Source organism: Bombina bombina, chromosome 8 (assembly GCF_027579735.1).
Source record: "Bombina bombina isolate aBomBom1 chromosome 8, aBomBom1.pri, whole genome shotgun sequence".
Lineage (NCBI taxonomy): Eukaryota > Metazoa > Chordata > Amphibia > Anura > Bombinatoridae > Bombina > Bombina bombina.
The window spans coordinates 105,031,666-105,051,895 of NC_069506.1; the positions used below are offsets into that span (position 1 = coordinate 105,031,666).

Sequence of the window (20,230 nt, forward strand, 5' to 3'; positions counted from 1 at the left end):
CAAACTGCTGGCAAACTTGGTTAGAAGGGAAAAAAAGTCAACTCTCATTGAGAGCATCCAGCAGGAGGGCACTCTCCTTGATAAGCCTGAGGATATTGCAGAGGCATTTTTCAGATATTATCATGACCTCTACTCCTATAGGAGCTCGAACCATACCCAAGCGTTACAATTCTGGAGCGAAATTTCCTGCCCTAAAATATCAGCTGAGATGGCCGATACTCTTAATGCCCCAATCACAGATGCAGAAATAATAAAAACTATATCAGGCCTCGCCACAAATAAGACACCAGGACCAGATGGCCTCCCGAACGAGTTCTACAAAATCATAAGCTCTGAGATTACTCCTTATCTTAATAATTTATATAACAACATGTATGTCAAAGGTAACCCAGTAGCTACTTCTTTCTCTGCCTCCAATACCATTTTAATCTTGAAGGGTGGGAAAGATCCCTCCCTCAAGGAATCATATAGACCCATAGCTCTCTTAAACGGAGATTATAAAATTTTCTGTTCCGTTATTGCTAGGCGCCTTCAGGCACCACTAGCTAATATCATCCATCCAGATCAGGCCGGGTTTCTTTATAACCGAAACTCCTCAGCAAAAATCAGAGAGGCCATAGTCATTACAGATTATTTCAGGACCATGGGGACGTCGGAGGGTGGGGGCGATCGAGATGCACCAGATCTGGCTATTGTTTCGATCGATGCAGAAAAAGCATTCGATTCAATCCACTTTGATCATCTTTTTACCTCACTGGCTAAGTTTGGCTTCAGGGGCAACTTTCTTAACTTTATCATGAATCTGTATAAAGAACCATACACTAGTCTGATCATCAATCATACTTTATCATCACAGATAACCCTTGGAAGGGGAACTCGTCAGGGGTGCCCTCTGTCCCCCCTACTCTTCGACGTCTCAATCGAACCCTTGGCAATTATGGTCAGACAACAATTAGCAGGAATCAAGCTGGGCAAACAGGTCATAAAAATCGCTCTCTATGCTGATGACCTGCTATTATATTTATCAGATACTAAAACTAGCATTCCCAAACTATTAGACATCACTGCTAGATTTGGCTCCTTCTCGGGCTACAAGATCAACGAAGCAAAATCAGAATTGTTATGGCTTAGACAAAACAACACCCCCCTTTGAGAAAGCCGTGAGAACGGCGAAACATGTTAGGGTACTGGTGAGGAGTCAGGGAGCTCCTGTGTTTGTTAGGGCTTGCTCTACCTAGGAATACTTAGCCAAAGTTCTTAATTTCGGACACCTCAGATGGTATCCCAGATCAGTTGAGGATCACTATAGGGTGTATTTATAGATATATATTAACACAAGGCAGACCGCACTTACGGTTACCAAGTTAACTTTATATGGGGATCGTACTACTTATTTCTAAGACTTGACATACTGATATGCTAGGACTGAATGACACCAATGTTATATTAATAATCTGTTATCACAAGGGTAGGTGAAGTGGATATTATTTTTGAACTCGTCACTACGCTGACTCACACTTATTCGAGTCGGGCGGTAAACCGGCGAAATTAAGCAGTAACCCCTGATATACGTATAAGCTACCATTTGCATACAAAATTAAGTTGTTCCAACTTTGCAACTTAATATAAGCACTTAGGAGAATTGTTCAAGCTGCAAAGTGTTCTCTACTTCAAATATATAGTGAATCTTAAACACTTAAGCTACATTCTAACAAACAAGAATTGATTACGCTCACATACAGTGAGCATGTCAGTGTAACTCTATATATTTGTGCTCAAATTTGATTAGGAATACGCAGTGGAGGACAATCTAGTTCACTAATCACCATTATTCCTTGGGGAGTTTAACTTATATCTGTGCATGTTTCAAAAATCTGCATTTATCACGCTTACGCAACAACTCAGGATTGTACTAATCCGGTACAGCATTTATAAGTTGTGGAAACACCTGAGGCATAGTAGTATATGCATATACCTGAACGCTAAAAAGCAACAAGTGCTCTAGTATTACATAACAAAATTTGACAACAGGGGTACGATTCAGGAATTGATAATAATCCGCTAATAAAGTTATTAAATTTTACCAAACCACCCTATAGCCAAGTAACATTGGCATATCTAAGTATGCATTAACACATTCCTATGTGATACTTAAGTACACGACTAACACCACAACCATTATCACCTTGTGAATACCTTGGTATGCCCGATCTGTACACTGATCTATAAATATTTTCTCAACATGAACTATTGGTAATGTTATTAGGTACCTGTACTATTAGTACATAGACTCTCTTTAATTCTTGAGGTTCATTAGTGTTACTATTACCTATATAGTGTAACCTACATGTGATTTGGATCAATATGACTTTGAGATCCATCAAGGTTCACATATAATATATATATGCAATTGAACCTCTATAACCACAAATTTTGATTGCAAGGTACTATATCATCCTAGTAGGAGCATTGTTTTTAAGTTGCACATCCCTATATTTTAAATCTCCTATTTTTTATGTGTTCCCAATAAAAGTTTTATCCTGACCTGAGACCTTGAGTTTCCTTTGTTGATCATTTCCAAATTCGATTATTATCCACATTTCTATGCCTATAATGAGTGCTATAAGTGTATTCTAGAATGGGACTTTTTCCCATGCTTCTTTTGTGTCTAATCATTGATTCAATACACAGCACCACTGACCCCAGTTATAACTTAGCATAAAAGCTACTTAATACCACGAGGGTACAGTCATAGTGTATTACATCACAGGGTAGTGCCATTGAACCCCCTTTTTCTCTATCAAAACAACAACTCCCCCCTGGACATCCCTTTTACCGTGGCAAGAGAATCTCTTAAATATTTAGGTATCCTCATTCCCTCTTCACCTAGGGAATTGTACGAGCTTAATTTCACTCCAATTTTAGTAAGTATCAAGGAGAAACTTAAGAACTGGCAATCACTACCACTATCCATGTCTGGCCGGATTGCCCTTTTTAAAATGGTCTTGCTTCCAAAGCTTCTTTATCTTCCTCAGAATATTCCATTAATTCTTCTAGAGAGGGATATTCGCTGTTTCAACAGTGCGCTTAGTAAATTCCTATGGCTGGAAAAAAAACATAGAATATCGCTGAGTAAACTCTCCCTCCCGAAAGATAGTGGTGGTTTTGCACTGCCAGATATCCGATCATACAATTATGCTTTCCTGATCCGAGTGGTGGTTGACTGGATATCTCACAGTAACTATGTTGTGAACAATCCACTGGAGGAAAATATTAGCAACCCCTACCTGCCGCTAGCTTTAATTCACTGTCCACCTAAAGAACTTCCAGGTGAAATCAAAAAACTTAAATCTTTCTCTAATCCATTGAAGGCTTGGTGGAAAGTGGGTAATTTACTATCTTTAAACTGTAAAGTTTCTCAGTATCTCCCACTGCAGGGGAACCCTAAATTCCCCGTAGGCTTAAACTCTGTTACATTTAAGAAGTGGCACAACGCAGGCCTGAGTAGGCTGATCCAACTCTGGAACCCAGAGAGAAAGTGTGTCAAATCTTTTGATGAACTAAAAACAGAGTTCCAAATTAACAATAAGGAATTCTTTGCATATCTGCAAAGCAGACACCTTCTTCTCGAGCTAACGAATGAGATTGGCTGGAACTGGACCTTGGGCAAACTGAAAAACTGGGTTACTCTGTTTAAAAACGGTGTCAGGTCCATCTCTCTGTGCTACCAGCTAATTAAATCTAGCAAAAGCGAATTAGAGCTAAGGAAAATTACTTCTCTATGGAATAAATTGCTACCACAACGTAATATTGACATAAAAATTGTTCAATCCTCAATCTCTAAAGTGGCTCAGGCTACCCTCTCAGCCACTTGGCGAGAGATGCATGTTAAACTTTTGCATAACTCAAACTTTACCCCTGAGAAGGGTTACAAAATTTGTAATCTCAGCTTCAATAAATGCCCAAAATGTTTATTTCCTGCAGCTGATATAATGCATATGATCTGGAGCTGCACTAAAATAAGTCACCTCTGGTGGAAGCTGGAGTTCTGGCTTAATAAAAGTCTTAAAATCTCTCCCCTAGGCCTTACACAATCCTTTATAATATTCGGTCCAAAGAATTATAATTCACATGATAAATTCATACTTCTTTCTATTTTGGCGACCAGATATCTTATCCTTAAAAAATGGAAAATGAGAGCAACTCCAACCATCTCGGAGATCAAGAACTGTCTGAAAAAACAATGTCTATTAGAACAAAGAGACACCAATCTAGATAAAGACGAAGATGTCAGACAATTCTTTGGTAAATGGTCAGCTTTCATAAAGTCAATGCCTGAGGTTGAGATGAATGATCTAATATTTCCATTTAGAAATTCAGAACTGGTGCTTCTGGGCGCCTGGTAACGACTCAGTGATTGAGATGACATAGGGAAACTGCATCTGAAGTCTTCCATGGTCTCTTCGCTACGTCCTTTGTCCTCCTAACTGCGGCCCTCAGCGGGGGGGGGGGAGGAGGTCCCCTCGTCCCCTTCCTTGTCCCCATCCCGCTCCCCTTCCTTCCTCCTTGTCTTCCCCTTCCTTTATTTTTATTTAATTATTTTTTTTTTATTTTTTTTATTTTTATTTTGGGGGGGGGGGGGGTTGAGGCTGTTTAATTAAAGATAAAAATTCAGCAGAACAATTAAATTATTCACTGACTGATGAAAGTATAAAATGTTATTGAATTGTTTAAATGTTTAATTTTGAGATTTGTATGTTATTTTTGCTTTTGTGAATTATTGCTGATATGTAAATAAAATTATAAAAAAAAATAATGTCATGCTCTATCTGAAACACGAAAGAAAAAAATTGGGTTCAGTGTCCCTTTAAGCAACTTCCATCTCAAAACTAAATTTACCATGAAAGGAGTTAATTATGCACAGAAAACAGAAAACTTGGCACTTGTGTTCTTTGTTTTGCCTGTGATTGAAATCTGAAATGTATAATCCCCCCCCCCCCCAAGACTGGAGTGCATTCAGTACTATTCAGAACATTGACTGTCCTACATGATGCTTGTTATACGCAGTAGCTCTTTTCTATCTTTCCTTATTTGGCCACGGCAATGGCAATAAAATAAGCTCTGAAGTATATCTCAGGACTGCAAAACAATGTACATTTTTCAAACTAAAGCCTCAATCACAATCTATGGGGATCAGCATTTTTGGCTACTTTTGGATTCTGCATTTTCACAATTCTCAGCAATCACAATACATTTTTGGGTCACTTTTTAACAGCTTTTCAAGAAAAGGCTTTTTAGACACCTTTAAAGCTATTCCATGGCTATTTCAAACTCACTGAAATGGCCACTGGAGACATTCTATAGGTTCATTAGTGTACATGGTATCGATTCATTAAAGCTTCATTTATCCCTATTGGAGAGGATTCAACAGTCAACAGGGCACACATTTACATATGTATAGGAACATATACATATGTAGATTTGATGACTACATGATGATATGTACAGCTATTGGATTCTGTAGGAAAAGTCCCTGCAGGACACCAACATCTACAAATGAATTTATTATATTTCAATTTTAATATTTGATTCTAAATCCCACTTGCAATGCTGTATTTGTCACTAACAGTACCGGCGTTATTACAGGGTACATCGCTGGTCCTTAGGGGGTTAAAATTGTGTTTTTTAAAGACTGCGCTATTGCTAATACAAACCCCATAGAAAGAACAGCAATGTACAGGGTACATCGCTGGTCCTTAAAGGGACATTCAATCAAAATGACACTTTCATTATTCAGATACAGCATGCCATTTTAAACAACTTTCCAATTTTCTTCCATTAACTAAATGTGCACAGTATTTTTATATTTAAACTTTTTGAGTCACCAGCTCCTACTGAGCATGTGCAAGAATAAGTGTGTATGCATTTGTGAATGGCTGATGGCTGTCACATGGTACGTGTATGCATTTGTGATTGGCTGATGGCTGTCACATGGTACAGGGGGAGTGGAAAAAGACATAACTTTTAAAATTGTCAGAAAAAAAATCTACTCCTCATTTGAAGTTCAGACTAAGTGCTATTGCATTGTCTTGTTATCTTGCAATTGTTGATTATGCAAATCTACTGTGTTGACTGGTCCTTTAAGGGATTAAAATTCTGTTTTAAAGGTGATCTCTTAGTCATGACTTTCATAGTTAACTATTGCAATTAATTTACCTCTGCACCACTCCTAACCCATCTAAATGCATCTCTCATGTTGTTAGGAGAAACAGACTGTGCACTCTTTTCCTATCGCTATATGGTCACTTTGCTACTTTCATAAGTATTGTTTTAAACAAGATTTATTTCTATTGTTTGTTTAAAGGTCAGTTTCTATTGTGTTGTGAACTTTAAATAAAATGGTAACTACGAGTTTCTATGCAAAACACATTTTTTATGAATTTTATGTTCTTTTAAATTTTAATTCTTGACCCCGCTGCCTTGCTGATTTGTATCTTTCTAAGAGACCCTTAAACAAGATTGTGCCTTTGTGAACGACTTTCTATAGAGGACGCACCAAACTCGTTCATGGCAGCGCATATGTCATTGAACTCATGGTCACATATACTCTTTCTAGTTTACAAGTTAAATAATATATGCACTGTCGTGAATGAGATTGGACTTAGCGTGCATGGAGGGTCGTCCCCTATTCAAAGCCATTCACAAAGGTGCAATCTCATTTAAGGAAAGATTCAAAGAAGCAAGGCAGCAGGATCAAGAACATATTTGGGTTTCATATGCTTTTAAGTAACATCTTCTTTAATTGTAAAACTTACAATATGAAAGTGAAAAAAAGACACCTTACATTTTATTTTGGTCTTTACAAGATAAGTCTTCATTTGGAGGCGGAACTGGAGGTGGTGGAAGAGAGGCAGTGATTGGATGGAGGTCCATGACTTTAAGCGAAGTGGTGTATTGTAGAATTTTCGGCGAGCTAAATGTCTTCATCACTTTAGCATAGTCTCCTGCAAAACAGACGTGTACAATATTTAAAGTTGAACATAAAACCAAAATATTTGAGGTAGAAAGTCCAATGTTATTTCTAAAGAAACATGATATTCATTTTTTCCCTTGTTGCATCTTAAAGATTTTTTCTAAAATGCAATACATTTATTTTAATGATGTTAATTTGCTTAATTACAGAAAAATTCTACAAATTATATGTATATGAAAAAGCAATATTTAAACGTTTTTTGCAAGAGAAAGGGTATTGTTAGTGTTGTTAATTTTGCTTTTGAACCTAACAGGAAGTGCAAGTGGGCCTTGAGGACAGATTGATCACTGGCTGATAAGCGCCCACTTCTTTACTGATGAACAGAGAGACACAGGATGAGCATAAAAACTCCAACAAGAAGATGCGATTGTAGAACACCCATTTTACAACAACACAAAATACTGGTATTTATTTTAAAATTGACCTTTTTTCTATATAACAAATTAAAAAAAAAGACTTTTGTGTTTATTTTGGCTTAGGGAAACTAGGCCTGTTCCTAGGGAGACAGCAAATGTCTTGGTTTTATTATTCCTTGCAGACACATGCCCTCCAAAGAAATATAAATGGTTTATCACTGGTCTAAATGTGGTTCACACAAGAGGATAATGGCTTCTGCAGTTTCTATGTATCTGGTAGGAATGAGGTAATACTTAACCACTCTATATTTGTGATAACTATATCACATACGCTCAAATGGAGGGAAATGAGGAGTTTAGTGTCAATTTAAAACCTAAATATGCTACTGCAACAAATAGATTAGCTGGTCAACAACTAGTTAAACTGTGTGGTTCATTTAAAACAAATGTGAATGAAAGGATCTGTTTTCTTTCAAGAAGAAGGCAGTAAAGAAAACATATTTCACACCAAAGCTGACTGAAACAATGAGTTGTAATCTGTTGGACTCACCTTTGCCTGCTTGATTTATGTCTAGACTCTGAACACTGGGGATGCTGCCATTCTGGTTTGATGTCTGATAGTAAGGTGACAAAGGAGCGCTATTGACGTGATGCAACTCTACAGACAGAAGAGAGATTATTAGAATGTCACAGTGACATTAGGAGATGTGCCTATGTGTATTATACTTATTTGTTAGGTGTTCTATCTACCCCTTATTCTTCTCTCTCAAACTGATCATTCCTACAAAAAAACGACAACAATGCAATACCACTTACTTTGAAATATAAATGAGCATAATTTTTTTTATGACAAATTTTAAAGTCTCCTTTCATGTTGCTGTCTCCTGTATCATGTGACAGCCATCAATCAAACTGAGACTAATATACACATATACTGTCATCTCTTACACTTGCTGAGTAGTAGCTGTTTTACATATAAAAATATAGGCTGGCATTTATCAACTGTCGGACCTGTCCGCCCGGGATTGCAGAATGTGGTCAGAGTATTGCAGCAATACGCTGCCCGTATTTAACCTTGTGCAATGCTGTCCCCTACTCGCACGCTATTGGGCTAGTGCGAGTAGAGGTTGTCAATCACCCTGGGGCAAATGTACCTGGAGTGATTTAATCTGCCAGCTAATAGTTGGCATACTGCTTAGGAAGCTGTGGTCTGATGACCGCTGCTTCCTAACTTTCGGCTGCAGGTTCCCTCATGCGATTGGTATATGCATCTTCATAAATGGGGGCCATAGTCTCTGGGTGTTGTGAGATTCCCTAAGAAATCTTGCCAGTATTATGAACTCCTATGCTTGAATTCGCTAAAGGCAATTTTTACCTTGAGAACAGGGTGTCTCGCAAAGAGGTGTTCTCTGCATTTAAGTATGTGAAGAAGATATATACAGGTCAAATAAAATGATAATCTAAAAATACTATGAATCTCCCCTTTTTTTCTCCAATAACACATTTTAACGGCTGGAATAAAAAAAATTGTTTACAGTGAGCTAATTAAAGGTACACTGAACCCAATTTTCCATGAGCTAGTGACTTATGGGATATACAATCCTACCAGGAGGGGCAAAGTTTCCCAAACCTCAAAAGGCCTATAAATACAGCCCTCACCACACCCACAATTCAGTTTTACAAACTTTGCCTCCTATGGAGGTGGTGAAGTAAGTTTGTGCTAAGATTTCTACGTTGATATGCGCTTCTCAGCATTTTGAAGCCCGTTTCCTCTCACAGTACAGTGAATGTCAGAGGGATGTGAAGGGAGTATCATCTATTGGATGCAATGTTTTTCCTCACGGGAGATCTATTTCATAGGTTCTCTGTTATCGGTTGTAGAGATTCATCTCCTACCTCCCTTTTCAGTTTGACGATATACTCTCATATTCCATTACCTCTACTGATAACCGTTTCAGTACTAATTTTGTCTATCTGCTATATGTGGATGGGTGTCTTTTGGTAAGTATGTTTTCACTACTTAAGACACTCTCAGCTATGGTTTGGCACTTTATGTATTTATATAAAGTTCTAAATATATGTATTGTACTTATATTTGCCATGATTCAGGTTTTCAGTATATTTCCTTTTGCAGACTGCCAGTTTCATATCTGGGAAATGCATTTTTTTTAGGAAAAATGTATTTCTTACCTGGGGTATAGTCTCTTTTTCAAATTGACTGTCTTTTAAATTTGCGGGCAGAATTAGGCTCGCGAGAGCGCAACATGCCAAAGTTTATTGCGTCATTCTTGGTGCAAGAATTTTTTGTCGCAAAGTTACGTTCGTTGATGCAAATTCGTAATTTCCGGCATCTTAGTCGACGCCGAGTCCTTCACAAGGTTGCGTCTTCTGTGACGGGAGTGTGTAATTTCCGGTCGCTTTTGGCGGCAAAAAATATTTTTCTGTTTGCTGTGCGTCATACTTGGCGCCAAATATTTTCATTATTTAAGACCCCATTCCTATATGCCTCTTGCCTTTTTTCTCTATCAGAGGGCTATGCTGTTTGCATTTTTTCCCATTCCTGAAACTGCCATATAAGGAAATTGATAATTTTCCTTTATATGCTGTTTTTTTTCTCTTACATTTGCAAGATGTCTCAATCTGATCCTGTCGCAGAAATCACTGTTGGAACCCTGCTGCCCGATAACAGTTCTACCAAAGCTAAGTGCATTTGTTGTTAACTTATGGAGGTTATATCTCCTGCTGTGGTTTGTAATAGTTGTCATGATAAACTTTTACATGCAGAGAATGTATCCATCAGTAGTAGTTCATTACCAGTAGTTCATTACCACAAGATATACCTGTAAATTTAAAAGAATTTATTTCTGATTCTATTCAGAAGGCTTTGTCTGCCATCCCGCCTTCTAATAAACGTAAAAGGTCTTTAAAAACTTCTCATAAAGTTGAAATTTCAAATGACCGGCAACATGCTGATTTATCCTTTTCTGATGGGGATCTATCTGGTTCAGAAGATCCTGCCTCAAATATTGACACTGACAAATCTTCTTATTTATTTAAAATGGAGTATATTCGTTCTTTGCTAAAAGAAGTGTTGATTACATTGGATATGGAGGAAACTAGTCCTCTTGATATTAAAACTAGTAAACGTTTAAATTCTGTTTATAAACCTCCTGTGGTTATTCCAGAGGTTTTTCCAGTTCCTGATGCTATTTCTGATATTATTTCTAAAGAATGGAATAGGCCTGGTACTTCTTTTATTCCTTCTTCAAGGTTTAAAAAAATTGTATCCTTTGCCAGCAGTTACTTTAGAGTTTTGGGAAAGATCCTCAAAGTTGATGGGGCTATCTCTACTCTTGCTAAACGTACTACTATTCCTATGGAAGATAGTACTTCTTTTAAAGATCCTTTAGATAGGAAACTTGAATCTTATCTAAGGAAAGCCTATTTATATTCAGGTCATCTTCTCAGGCCTGCAATTTATTTGGCTGATGTTGCAGCTGCTTCAACCTTTTGGTTGGAAACTTTAGCGCAACAAGTATTGGATCATGAGTTGTCTAGCATTGTTAACTTGATTCAACATGCTAATAATTTTATTTGTGATGCCATTTTTGATATCATCAAAATTGAAGTTAAATCTATGTCTTTAGCTATTTTAGCTAGAAGAGCTTTGTGGCTTAAATCTTGGAATGCTAACATGACTTTTAAGTCCATATTGCTATCTCTTTCTTTCCAAGGTAATAAGTTGTTTGGTTCTCAGTTGGATTCAATTAGATATGTGCAATTCGGTTCGGTTCGATTCGGAAAATTTGGCGATTTTAGCTAGAAGAGCTTTGTGGCTTAAATCTTGGAATGCTAACATGACTTTTAAGTCCATATTGCTATCTCTTTCTTTCCAAGGTAATAAGTTGTTTGGTTCTCAGTTGGATTCAATTAGATATGTGCAATTCGGTTCGGTTCGATTCGGAAAATTTGGCGATTCGGATCGAACCGAATTTCCGAATTAAAATACTGCAGAATTTCGCGAATAAATCCGAATTACTTCGGATTTATTCGGTAAATTCGGATGGCCATGGATTACACTAGTATTGTACAGTATATTAGGTTATAGCACTCTGCTATGGGTTACACCTAATATACAGTACATAATACTAGTCTAATCCCACCTAACACTTACCGAAATTCCGAATTTCCGAACCGAATCGAACCAAATCCAGCCGAATTTCTTCGAATCCGAATGAATCCGAAACTAATCGATTCAAAATTTTCCGAATTTGAATCGATCCGAACCGAACTTCGAAAAATTCTGAATCGATCCGAACCGAACCAAATTTTTTCGCCATGCACATGTCTAGATTAAATCATTTCAACTGTCACTGGGGGGAAGGGAGTTTTTTTGCCTCAGGATAAAAGACCTAAGGGTAAATCTAAAGGTTCTAACTGTTTTTTGTTCTTTTCAACAAAATAAGGAACAGAAACCTAATCCCTCACCCAAGGAATATGTTTGTAATTGGAAGCCTTCCTCGAATTGGAATAAATCCAAGCCATTTAAAAGATCAAAGTCAGCCCCCAAGTCCACATGAAGGTGTGGCCCTCATTCCAGCTCAGCTGGTAGGGGGCAGATTAAGATTTTTCAAAGATGTTTGGAACAATTCAGTCCAAAATCAATTGATTCAGAGTATTGTCTCAGGGGTACAGAATAGGATTCAGAGTAAGACCGCCTGTGAGAAGATTTTTTCTCTCACGCATCCCTGCAAACCCAGTAAAGGCTCAGGCTTTCCTGATGTGTGTTTTAGACTGGGTCTGGGGTTTTATTCAAATCTATTCATTGTCCCAAAGAAAGAAAATTCATTCAGACCAGTTTTGGATCTAAAAATTTTGAATCGATATGTAAGAGTGCCAACTTTCAACATGGTGATTATAAGGACTATTCTGCCTTTTGTTCAGCAAGGGCATTATATGTCCACAATAGACTTACAGAATGCATATCTTCATATTCCGATTCATCCAGATCACTATCAGTTCCTGAGATTCTCTTTTCTAGACAAGCATTACGAATTTGTTGCTCTTCCTTTTGGCCTAGCGACAGCTCCAAGAATCTTTTCAAAGGTTCTTGGTGCCCTACACTCTGTAATCAGAGAGCGGGGTATTGCGGTGTTTACTTATTTGGACGATATCTTGGTACTTGCTCAGTCTTTACGTTTTTTAGAATCTCACACAAATCAGCTAGTGTTGTTTCTTCAAAAACATGGTTGGAGGATCAATTTACCAAAAAGTTCTTTGATTCCTCAGACAATTGTAACCTTTTTAGGTTTCCAGATAGATTCGGTGTCCATGACTTTGTTTCTAACGGACAAGAGACGTTTGAAATTGGTTGCAGCCTGACGGAACCTTCAGTCTCAGTTATTCCCTTCAGTAGCTATGTGCATGGAAGTTTTAGGTCTCATGACTTCAGCATCGGATGCGATCCCCTTTGCTTATTTTCATATGAGACCTCTCCAGCTTTGTATGCTGAACCAATGGTGCAGGGATTATACAAGGATATCACAATTAATATCCTTAAATGCCAATGTTCGACTATCTCTAACTCTGTGGTTAGATCACCATCGTATTGTTCTAGGGGCCTCTTTCGTTCGTCCAACCTGGACTGTGATCACAACAGATGCAAGTCTTTCAGGTTGGGGAGCTGTTTAAGGATCTCTGATAGCACAAGGGGTTTGGAAATCTCAAGAGGCGAGATTACCAATAAATATTTTGGAACTCCATGCGATTCTCAGCGCTCTTCAGTTTTGGCCTCTATTGAAGAGAGAACTGTTCATTTGTTTTCAGACATACAATATCACAACTGTGGCATATGTCAATCATCAGGGTGGGACTCACAGTCCTCAAGCTATGAAAGAAGTATCTCGGATACTTGTTTGGGCGGAATCCAGCTCCTGTCTAATTTCTGTGGTTCATATCCCAGGTATAGACAATTGGGAAGCGGATTATCTCAGTCGTCAGACTTTACATCCAGGAGAGTGGTCTCTCCACCCAGATGTTTTTTCTCAAATTGTTCAGATGTGGGGTCTTCCAGAAATAGATCTGATGGCATCTCATCTAAACAAGAAACTTCCCAGGTACCTGTCCAGGTCCAGGGATCCTCGGGCGGAAGCAGTGGATGCGTTGATACTTCCTTGGTGTTATCAACCTGCTTATATTTTCCCGCCTCTAGTTCTTCTTCCAAGAGTGATCTCCAAAATCATTATGGAGCAATCGTTTGTGTTAATGGTAGCTCCAGCATGGCCTCACAGGTTTTGGTATGCGGATCTTGTTCGGATGTCCAGTTGCCAACCTTGGCCACTTCCAATAAGACCGGACCTTCTGTCTCAAGGTCCGTTTTTCCATCAGGATCTCAAATCATTAAATTTGATGGTATGGAAATTGAACGCCTAGTGCTTAGTCATAGAGGTTTCTCTGATTCAGTGATTAATACTATGTTACAGGCTCATAAATCTGTTTCTAGAAAGATTTATTATCGAGTTTGAAAGACTTACATTTCATTGTGTTCCTCTCATAAATTCTCTTAGCATTCTTTTAGAATTCCTAGAATTTTACAGTTTCTTCAGGATGCTTTGGATAAAGGTTTGTCTGCAAGTTCCTTGAAAGGACAAATCTCGGCTCTTTCTGTTTTATTCCACAGAAAAATTGCAAAACTTCCTGATATTCACTGTTTTGTACAGGTTTTGGTTCGTATCAAGCCTGTCATTAAATCAATCTCTCCTCCTTGGAGTCTTAATTTGGTTTTGAAGGCTTTACAGGCTCTTCCATTTGAGCCTATGCATTATTTGGGCATTAAACTACTTTCTTGGAAAGTGTTGTTTCTTTTGGCCATCTCTTCTGCTAAAAGAGTTTCTGAATTATCTGCTCTCTCTTGTGAATCTCCTTTTCTGATTTTTCATCAGGATAAGGCAGGTTTGCGGACTTCATTTAAATTCTTACCTAAGGTTGTAAATTCTAACAACATTAATAGAGAAATTGTTGTCCCTTCCTTGTGTCCTAATCCTAAGAATTCTTTGGAGAGACCTTTACATTCTTTGGATTTGGTGAGAGCTCTGAAATATTATGTTGAAGCTATTAAAGATTTCAGGAAGTCTTCTAGTCTATTTTTATCTTTTTCTGGTTCCAGGAAAGGTCAGAAGACTTCTGCCGTTTCTTTGGCATCGTGGTTAAAGCTTTTGATTCATCAAGTTTATTTGGACTCGGGTAAAACCCAGCCTCAGAGAATTACAGCTCATTCTACTAGATCAGTTTCCACTTCTTGGGCTTTTAAGAATGAAGCTTCAGTTGATCAGATTTGCAAATCAGCAACTTGGTCTTCTTTGCATACATTTACTAAGTTCTACCATTTTTATGTATTTGCTTCTTCTTCCTTTTATTTATGAGAATAAATTTATATTTGGTTTGTGGATTATTTTTTTCAGCGAATTAGCTGTTTTTATTTTTATCCCTCCCTCTCTAGTGACTCTTGCGTGGAGTTCCACTTCTTGGGTATTGCTATCCCATACGTCACTAGCTCATGGACTCTTGCCAATTACATGAAAGAAAACATAATTTATGTAAGAACTTACCTGATAAATTCATTTCTTTCATATTGGCAAGAGTCCATGAGGCCCACCCCTTTTTTATGGTGGTTATGATTTTTTTTATGAAGCACAATTATTTCCAAATTCCTTTGTTGATGCTTTTTACTCCTTTCTTTATCACCCCACTACTTGGCTATTCATTAAACTGATTTGTGGGTGTGGTGAGGGGTGTATTAATAGGCATTTTGAGGTTTGGGAAACTTTGCCCCTCCTGGTGGGATTGTATAGCCCATACGTCACTAGCTCATGGACTCTTGCCAATATGAAAGAAATGAATTTATGAGGTAAGTTCTTACATAAATTATGTTTATTTTTCTTTTGTGATTCAGATAGAGCATGCAATTTTAAGCAACTTTCTAATTTACTCCTATTATCAATTTTTCTTCGTTTTCTTGCTATCTTTATTTGAAAAAGAAGGCATTTAAGCTATTTTTTGTTTCAGACTCTGGACAGCACTTGCTTATTGCTGGGTGAATTTATTCACCAATCAGCAAGAACAACCCATGTTGTTCACAAAAAATGGGCATGCATCTAAACTTACATTCTTGCATTTTAAATAAAGATACGAAGAGAATGAAAAAAAATTGATAATAGGAGTAAATTAGAAAGTTGCTTAAAATTGCATGCTCTATCTGAATCCCGAAAGAAAAAATTTGGGTTCAGTGTCCCTTTAAGGTTTATTTTGTTGTTTTAAATAGCTGATTTTGAAACAACTGACACTACTTAAAATTATGCATACTGCAGTATTTTATATATATATATATATATATATATATATATATATATATATATATATATATATATATATATATATATATATATATATATACTTTGTAAACAAGATGCGCCAGCATAAATTCATTAGAAAAAGGGGTGAGGTTTTCAATGCACCAAACCAACTATTTCAAATACAACAACAAACATAAATGAATATGTTCCCATACATTTAACACTCTACAGCTGGCATAACAAATATTTGTGAACCAATTAAGAGAAACTAATTCTAAATTACAGTGCCCCTTTAACTTCAGCTTTCTATATAACTTAAAAAGTGTAAAATGAAATTGAGACTACTCTTACAAATAAAGTAGTCTGCATAGTTATTTTAGATGTAAATGTTTCTTTTATTTGCTTTAAATGTGTGAAGCAGTAACATTTTACACCCAAATTAATTTAGGGATTCTTATCACAGAGCAGAGATATTTTTGCAGATCATTACAGAGATGTTGTGTAGAATGGAACACTAATGTCTTTGCATACGAAAAACACTGGTAAAGACTGAAAAACGCCGGCCTTTTGTTCTCTCTGAAGAAACTGAGAAAATGTATCATTATTAAACTTTAAACTTTTTTTTTTAAATACACATCATTAAAATACTGTAATTTGGACAGTTTGAAAGCATCAGCTGGAATGAAATAATATGATAGAACAATACTGGCAATTAATGAAACTCTTAATTACACAATTTTAAATAAGATAAATAAAATGCAAAGCAGTTACCCTCTATTATCAAGACAAAAATAGTAATCTGCACTTACAGACATTCATCATACAGGGCTTTTGTGACCTTTGTCTGACAGATCTAATTGCACAATCTAATCAAAGCTATAAAATCACATTTGTTGGAATTACATTGCGGCTTATTCTGCAATTAAACAATTTAGTACTAAAAGCTAATATGTTTTCTGTACAGAAATTGAGAAATTGTTTTATTTTAGCCATTAAATGTTTGTTTATAAGGCTGAATAACAGCTAAAACAATAAATAAGAACACTTACAACGCTACCCTTTGTTATAGGTATTGTTAGTCCATCTGTGTATATGCCTGCATATTTTAATAGCAGTGCATATTAAAAATATAAGGTATGGGCATTTTCTGATTAGTTTAAAAAATGAATGCCAAATATGGCCGCAGGCAATGACATCTGACTGTTTTAGCGCTGTATTTATTCATGTGAAAGTGCAACACATAAACATCTGTATTTGCACAGATCTGTGTGTGTTGCACTTTTACACCAATAAATCTGACACCAAAAATAGCTGAAAATAGCTGCCTGTGGCCATAGTCAGCATTTGTTTGTGAAATAAATAAACGAATGTACATTCCTAAAAAAATACATATTATGGTAGCTATGTGTAATGGGACAGTCTACTTGAAAATTATTATTGTTTAAAAATATAGATAATCCCTTGATTACCCTTTCCCCAGTTTTGCATAACCAACACTGTGATATTAATACACTTTTTGCCTTTGTGATTACCTTTGTATCTAAGCCCCTGCAGACTGCCCCCTTATCTCAGTTATTTTGCCAGATTTGCAGTTTAGCCAATCAGAGCTGACTCATAAATAACTCCATGGGAGTGAGCACAATGTTATCTATATAGCACACATGAACTAGTACTGGCTAAATGGGAAAAACTGTCAAAATGCTCTGAGATATGAGGTGGCCTTCAACGGCTTAGAAATCAGTTATGAGCCTATCTAGGTTTAGCTTTCAAATACCAAGAATACCAAGAGAGCAAAACAAATTTGATGATACAAGTAAATTGGAAAGTTGCTTAAAATAGCATACCCTGTCTGAATCATGAAAGTTTAATTTTGACTGCCTCTTTATTTCTTTGAAATGGTACAAGTGAAAGCCTCTACCCTAGTTAGATTATTTTGATGCAATTTTTATCTTTTTTAATATTTCTTATATTAAATTTTCTTTTCCCCCCAAATGTAGGCATTTTATAAGTTGCAGTGCTCTTTATCGTCTTGGTAGCTGTTTAACATGGAACTTCATTCACCAAGAAAAATTCCTTGTATGTGCATGCACACTTGGTAATAAAGCTATTCTGATTCTAGCTTTACATTACATAAGTCCATCAAATAGTTTCTAAAAAGTAAAAAAAAATGTGGTAGCTAACAAAAGAGTTGCTATAAAGCCTCATATAAATTGCACTGATGGGTGCATCATTAGTTTCAATTACTATTGCCTACTTATCTGGCTTAAAGGGACAGTCTACTACAGAAATGTATTGTTTAAAAAGATAGATAATCCCTTTACTACCCATTCCCCAGTTTTGCATAACCAACACGGTTATATTAATATACTTTTTACCTCTGTGATTACCTTGTATCTAAGCCTCTGCAGACTGCCCCCTTATCTCAGTTCTTTTGACAGACATAAATTTTAGTCAATCAGTGCTAATTCATAAATAATGGGAGTGAGCATAATGTTATCTATACGGCACACATGAACGAGCACTGTCTAGCTGGGGAAAACTGTCAAAATTCACTGAGATAGGAGGCAGCCTTCAAGGGCTTAGAAATCAGTTTGCTTATAGATTAGAGTAAAATGTAAAAAAAATTACCTTTAATAAAGTGTTTTTAGTTCTGAATATTACCTTTTTTGCAGTTTTTACTCCAAGATTCCTTGAGTGACACATTAGGAGACACTGGAACAATAGGTCTTCCTGGCAATTTGCTTCGAGCTCCACCATAAATGGCATTGTGAGCATTGATATTATTCAAATATTGTTGAAAAGAACTCTGGTCAAACAGTCCAAGAGGTTCAGGTGTTTTGATGTTTGCTCCTTGTCTTGGTGGTTTTACAAACGATCGACGCTGAAAAGTGGTCATGTCTTTTCCAGGGAGGTCAACATATAGAGTTCCATACAAGCTGCTGTTGTCAGGAACTAAGGTAATCAGCTGACTGCGACTCCCTTCACTCTTTCGCTCAAATGAAGTTGCTAACAAAAAAAAGATAGTAATTTCTAAGTGGAAGCATATTGATTACATCTATTTCTCATATTTTTCCTTCAAAGCTTGAGACAACTACTAGTTCACTTGATATTTGTTTTTTTATTCTTCAGTAATGTATGTGGCCAATGCAGATCTTCATTACTGCAGCATGTAGAACAGGTTATTTAGACACTTCTTGGGATTTTTTCTCACTTCTGTTTGGTGAAGTCACCATTAGTCACCAAACATTTAGTTCCAATTAATATATATATATTTCTTTCTTCTCAAAGGTTGATCTATTTCTAACACTTTGGTTGTGAGATAGGGATGCAACCTATAATAAATACATTGCCTTTGGCACCCAAGTAGCTTTGAAGACAAATTCTCTTTCCTTTGTCTACCTCTCTACTGGTATCCCAGTGTATTTTAAAATTACAACCTTGAAAGAACATAGGACAATGGAATCATTATTACTATAACTGTAGTAGACCTAACTATTAAAATGTCAAAAGGTAATCTAGATGAATGCACATTTATTGACATGAAGACATTTAGAGGTAAAAAAACATAATCCCAAATGCTAGTTTACTGAATATCATTAATAAAGTTCTTGTTGAGTGACTCCATTTACGAGAAAATGTAGCTAAAAATTCACAACACTGCCTGATTAGCAGTATTTCTGGATCTTAAAATGCAAAAGTTAACAGAATACAACACTTGTAACAGCCATTATGTAATGACTCCAAAAGCTTCCTAATGGACTAATAGAACTGTTAACACTCATTGTAAGCAGCAAAACAGATTAAACATGATGATTTATGGACCTGACTATAAAGCAAAATTGTTGCTGGAACAAAAAGAGAAGGATCCTTCCAAATCGGAAATCAAGAGTGACAAAAGGTTCTGCCCTCAATTAAAGGTTTTGCAACTTAAGCATATGTGCACTAACAAGCCTGTCTGATCATAAAACTCTCTATGTGTCTGGCATAATTATTACACCAAGAAAGAATTCTTCATTCAGCTGCAGAATAGCTGCTACATATATAAGTGAGTAAAAGTTTAAGCCTAGGTAATCATGTATTCCTACAGCTAATGCAGCAGTTCCGAGCCTTTTTGTAATAATAATTGTGTTACTTATAAAGCTCTTTCCTTCTCAAGGGGACTCAAAGTGATTAGCACACATGCCTCAGATTTTAACTGAGAATTGGCATATGATTAATTATAGTTTTTACCCAACTTAAAGGGACAGTACACTGTAAAATTGTTTTTCCATTAATGTATTTTAAATAACTTGTTATACCAACTGCAGAGTATAAAATATTTGAGAAATTGCATTTTCATGCTTATTTGTGTATAGGAAGTAGCTGATTTTGTGCTTTGAAACCACAGCCTATTACAATGGGTTGAACTTTAAGGTGATATCATAGCTCATTATGTTATAACTTTGTGTACACAGACTTGCTTCCTTATATTTTAATTGGCTGGAACACCA

General features: G+C 36.5%; 1 protein-coding gene across 1 annotated transcript in view; it reads right to left on the reverse strand.

Moving 5' to 3' along the window:
• Nucleotides 1-20,230, reverse strand: part of ROBO4 (roundabout guidance receptor 4) — a 458,861-nt gene that overhangs the window by 155,376 nt on the left and 283,255 nt on the right. Inside the window, exons 14-16 of the mRNA XM_053690486.1 lie at nucleotides 18,402-18,746; nucleotides 7,940-8,047; nucleotides 6,845-7,004 (exon numbers count right to left, since the gene is read on the reverse strand). Of these exons, the coding sequence (XP_053546461.1) occupies nucleotides 6,845-7,004; nucleotides 7,940-8,047; nucleotides 18,402-18,746 (613 nt within the window). The remainder of the gene's footprint in view (nucleotides 1-6,844; nucleotides 7,005-7,939; nucleotides 8,048-18,401; nucleotides 18,747-20,230) is intronic.